At 36.8% G+C, this 5,714-nt stretch overlaps 1 protein-coding gene across 2 annotated transcripts; it reads left to right on the forward strand.

The window, feature by feature from the left end:
• Window positions 1,703-3,021, forward strand: LOC110270107. 2 transcript variants are annotated; one of them, XM_021118736.1, is made up of 4 exons: window positions 1,703-1,967; window positions 2,233-2,406; window positions 2,487-2,624; window positions 2,738-3,021. In XM_021118736.1, exons 2-4 carry the CDS (start codon window positions 2,236-2,238, stop codon window positions 2,816-2,818), a joined length of 390 nt encoding a protein of 129 aa, XP_020974395.1. In that variant the 5' UTR covers window positions 1,703-1,967; window positions 2,233-2,235; the 3' UTR covers window positions 2,819-3,021. The 2 variants fall into 2 exon arrangements, with proteins under 2 accessions (XP_020974395.1, XP_020974396.1); XM_021118737.1 differs by lacking the exon at window positions 1,703-1,967 and having other exon boundaries at window positions 2,018-2,406.

Raw genomic sequence — 5,714 nt, forward strand, 5'->3', positions numbered from 1 at the left:
TTATAAATTTTAGAATCTATTTGATGTTAATTTAGATGTTTTTGAGTTTATTGTTATTTGAGTTCTAATTCACAAAACAGGCTTTTCAAATAGGCTCGTAGGTTTTTAAACAGACTGAACTTGAGTTTGAAAAAAAAGCCTATGAAAAATAACAAGCCTAGACTTGGACCATCTATTTATAACATGGGTCAAATTCATCAAAGCCAAAACTCAGCTCGACTCGGCCTATTTCCACCCCTACACACACCTAGGGGTGGAAAAATGTCAGGCGGCCTGCCAGGAGCCTGCAGCCTAGTCTATGTTTGGTCTGTCCTGGCCTGTTATAGAAGAGGCTCAGGCTTAGACTCTTTTAAAAACCTTAATATATTAATAGGTCAGGCCCAGGCTCACTAATTAGTCTTACTGGCCTGTCAGGCCTGCCTGGGCCTATTAAAACATAATTAAATATATAATAAAAAAAATATCAGGCCTTTTAACAGGCTTCAGGTCAAGCTAGGCTGAACAACAGGCCAGACCTAATACTTTATAAAGAGCCTATAGCAAATTGCAGGTCAAGCTCAGGTCAATTAGCTACATGACAGACAAGGCCTATTAAGAATAAAACCTGGCCTGACGTGACCTTGACACACCCAAAGCCAACACGCTATTGCTACACGAAGACACTAGCATCGTAATTCATTTTTGCCTAACCTAGTGGCAATTTCAACCACACAGAACACTAGATTTGAGTTAGTAAATATTAAGATCTTTTATTAGATATCTCAGTGTCTTAAATTAACCTTCAAATATTAAGAATCATTGTCACTGACAACCACATATTACCAGGATTAAAGATCTCTTGAATTGCGTTTATTTATAAAGACAAGATATAAAAATATAATATTGTATTTAGTAAGTAAGATATAGACACAAACATTATATTCTATAAATATTGAATTAGTATATTTTATATTTTTTCTGACAAAAATGATATAAAAATACAAAAATATAATTTATTTTTTTATTATTACTATCAAATTTTTATAATTATATTTTTATTATTTTATTTTTTATTTTAAATTTTATGTGAAAAAAAATAAAATAAATTAAATATTTTATTATTTATTTTATCTTATATTTAAACTAACCAAACAAAAATATAAAGATACTAATTTTTATATCTTAATATATTCTCTTATTCTATTTTTAAAATCAAACAATTTTAATTTCTGTCTCAAAACCCACCATACACGTGCGGCAGCAGTGCTGCTTTATTCTCCATCATCGACACTTGCTTGAACCTAAACTTTGAATCCTGTATCCGACGGCGGATTGAGAAGGCATGAGGTGGCTTCAAAACTCCCTAGCTTTGCTATAGAGGTTAAAAGGAAGTGAGTAACCGACTCCACTTTATTCCCACAACTAGGGCTTAGCTCGCTGTCAAAAGCCAGGACGGTATTTAAGTAAAATAAAAGCCAAATCAAATGTTGACATTCGTTTTAATTAATTGAAATACAAAATTTATTATATTGTTGAAATAATAATCATATTTACTTTGATTTTATATATTTTAAACATGGCCTATGTTCTTATATATTAAAAAACTGAAAATAAAAACTGAAAATTTATTCATTTAAGATGAACAACTTTTACAATAACTAATATATAAAATTAGTTACAAAAATCTTACATAAGTTCTCCTTCTCTGCAGTATGGAAGTGGTTTTAGACCATATGGGATGTCGAACATAATAGACTCCCCCCGTGTTACTAATTCCACTGGCAAGTCATGCACACACTCTAAATGAATCATATATTACGCATCATGACGTACATTTGTTGTTAGTATTGAGTGGCTGATGTGATACTTTATTTTTGATTGTTTGATTAGGGGTTTCAAATGGTATTCAGGCCAACTGTGCACATGGATTTGACTTATGATGAATGCAAAATGGCTACTTACATTTATGGAAAAACTGATCAGTATTTGTAAGTATACTTATGTGCATATTGCAAATTTAGTACTGTTTAGTTTATTTCTCCATAGAAACCATGGATCACACACGGTATTGTGTGTATGTTGTAACAGGGAAGTGTTGTTTAAATTCTCGACATTAGAAGTCCCTAGAGCAGTGTTCCACTCTCTGTCCCCCATTTACATGCCTAATGTCAATGTGAATTAAATCTAACCCTGCCATATTAAAATTTCTATCTGCCTGGGAAGCTGAAGTGTTTGTCTTTTTGTTTTTGTCAGATTATGAACATCATGTTAATGAGCGCTTCCATGAAAGCTTGTTGTGTTCTTCCTCCTTGTGTTTGGTACACACCTTTCGTGTTTGTCGATGACATTCTTTTTCTGAGGCCGTTGGAAGTTATAATCATGAAATACCTGAACAGATGGATATCGGTGACACCTAAGCTTGAACATGTTAGAAACATAACTCTTTCTTTTTGTACTGCATCTAGAGTACCCAATTTAAGCATACAATGACCTGACTGCATTGATAGGTCTTTGTGCCGGTATGCGAACAAACCTACACATGGTACTTGATGGTTGTGGACGTGAAGCGAGCCACAGTGTACTGCCTAGATGTAACAAGAGCACCTGGATACAAGGAACGGGGGGAGCGCAATATGCAAACTATTGTGAGTATTTTGAAAAGTGGTTTATGATTTTAAAACATGAAAGACTTGGCAACAGGCTGTCGTGGTATTCATGAACATGTTTATGACAACAATTTTCGTTTAACCATATGCAGCTACTTATGCTAGCCCAGATTTTCAAGCTAGACATGAACCTAAAGAGTTTTGTCCATGTTTCCACTGATCCTACCACATGAGGACCAGTACAGTATCCTGAAGGAGTCCCATGCGATCCACAATGGTATACTTCATATTTACTATCAATTATGAAGTGAATTTAAACAATGGTTTATTTAGTGGATTTGGTCAAAGTTAATGACATGGACATAATTTTTGGTTACGTAGTAATGATTCTTGTCTCTGGATGTTGAACTGGCTCCAAACAGAGGGAAAATTCACACTAGCGAACCTTTCTTGTCAAGTTTATCTATTAACTCATTTTTTTATTTTTTAAATAGATTTAATTTTAATATACTGTCAGTATAAAATTATTTGATACATGTATCTAGTTATATAACATTAAATTAATAAAAATAACTACTTTTATATTAATTGCATAAATGATCATTCAAAAGAACGTATGTAATAGGACACTATGCAAAATATTTTAATGAACCAAAATTAAACTCTTTTTAAATATGTTAAATAATAAATAAAACCAATTATAGTGTATCCTTAGTTAATATCTTAAATCCCGGTTTCAGCAATGCATACGAAATCCATGTGTCATCACCTCGGGTTATCATGAATTAATACATTTAAAAAGGATCAGACTCACCGTCTAGCCACATCACACCACGTAAAGATTTCATTTCCCCATTTACCTAGCATTTGTCTTCTCTCTTTCTCGTACATTATTCCTTATCTTTTTCGCTTTTCCTCCTCAACGGCTAGCATTGAAGATCAGCACCTAGTTAGAAGCTCACGATCATCTACCACACAGATATTTCTTCTATCCGATGGAAAAATAATAAGAAAGGGCATATGCATGTCGCATGATTGGTACAATATGTTGAACCTAGCAGATAACATGGTCACTTATTTGAAGTCGAAGGGAGGGAAGGCGGCGGTCCTTCATTTGGACAATCCCCTGAAAGAGGTTGATTGTGGGCGGCTGTCTTTGTACGTCTTCGAAACTCGTGTGGAGGTTCCGGTGACCGCTCCTCTCGTCTGGACGTGGTTTTCTTTGGTGGGGTCGACCATGGACAAGCTTTGTGCTAGGTATTCTACCGATGGCCGTTCTAGTTCGTTGGTTATATGGGATCCGTTGGGCTCCTGGAGGTCTATTATTCCTGATCCAGGGTCTGACTGTTACCACTTCAACCACTGTGATGACTGGTCTGCTTATGCCTTTGTCGGTGTGGTTGATAGTGATGATTATAAGATTCTCAGCCTCGCCAAGCGTCACTCGGCAGCTGCTGGATATGACATGTAGATCTTTAATTCGAATGTGGGTCAGTGGAGTCACTCTGTGCGGACCCCGCCAATGGTTGATAGACTGGGCAGTAGCTATGCGGTTGCCAATCATTATGTTTGTTGGGTCAATAGTGAAGGGAGGTTTCGTAAGAAACCGGTTTCTGTGGTTAGGTACTCCACGCTAGATTCTACATGGAATGAGATTGAAATAGGTACAGGTGTATGTGTGGAGCATCCTGCTTTGATTGGGTACCATGATTGTGTGGATTTTGTTAGCTATGAGCGGTCCTCTGCTAGGTTCAGGGTCCATCTAATGACCATCAACTTTGGACCTTCTGATGGAATGGAGTGGGGTCGACATCTCTTTGTTGGTGATCCTAACCTGACCGATACGCCATGTGTTATGTTTGGTCTCAACCTCCTCGGTATCAGTCATTTCATCCGTGGCTTCAATGTTTTTGATCCGTCACTTGATGCCATCGTATCGGAGGCGCAATTCCGCTCTGTTGGTCTGACTGATGGAGTCGTCAGATTTGTTGGCCGCATAAGATGGGCCGGAGTTGTGTCCCTCAAGGGTAGCATGGAGTTTTCTGTATGTGTGTGAAAAAACGTGTTGTGGTGTTATGTGCATTGTTTTATATGATCTTCTCTTCCCATTAGGTGAATAAATTAGGCGTTAGGCATTGATAAACCCCATTTTTAGGGTTTATCCTGTGCTTAATCTAGTGGATTTTATCCATTATTCTCATCATACAATTCGCATGTTTTACATTTTCCTTCCTGATTTTGTGCTATGATTGAAAACATGCTTCTTTGGCCTTATATTTGCTAATATTAATCCTCTCTTATTACCATTCAATGCCGTGATATGTGCGTTAAATGATTTCAGGGATTACAGGGTAGGAATGGCTTGGAGGATGGAAAGGAAGCATGCAAAAGTGGAAGGAATACAAGAAATTGAAGGAACTGCAAAGCTGTCAGCCCTGACCTCTTCACACTCAAACGATCATAACTTCAGCTACAGAGGTCCAAATGAGGCGGTTCTAGTTGCGTTGGAAAGCTAACATCTGGGACTTCGCAACGATATATAATTTGCCATAGCTGCCCCGAAGATAGGTGACGCGCACGCATGGATCACGTGTACGCGTGACCTGGAGAAAATTCAATCCACGCGTACGCGTGGACGACGCGTACGTGTGACAGTGCCGCGTGCTGGACGTATCAGAAATCATTGGGGGTAATTTCTGGGCTGTTTTTGACCCAGTTTTCGGCCCATAAATCACAGATTAGAGGCTATAAAGTGGGAAAATCCATTCATTCATAAAAAACAACATTCATAATTCACAATTTTAGGTTTTAGATGTAGTTTCTAGAGAGAGAGAGGCTCTCTCCTCTCTAGGTTTTAGGATTTAGGATTTCTCTTAGTTTTAGGTTTATGATTTATGTCTTCTCCAATTCCAGGTTCAATGTTCCTTTAATTTAGTTTTCTCTTCTACTTTTATCTGTCCTAGCATTTTGGTTTATTTCTTTCCCTTTGTTGATTACTTTATGTTGCCAATTTGGTTTATGAACTCTTAATGTTAGATTTGAATTTCTATTTAATGCAATTTGAGGTATTTTAGATTTGTGATTTTAATTTAGCTTTCTACATTGTTAGCTTGAATTGAGTAATTGGTG

Source organism: Arachis ipaensis, chromosome B03 (genome assembly GCF_000816755.2).
Source record: "Arachis ipaensis cultivar K30076 chromosome B03, Araip1.1, whole genome shotgun sequence".
Lineage (NCBI taxonomy): Eukaryota > Viridiplantae > Streptophyta > Magnoliopsida > Fabales > Fabaceae > Arachis > Arachis ipaensis.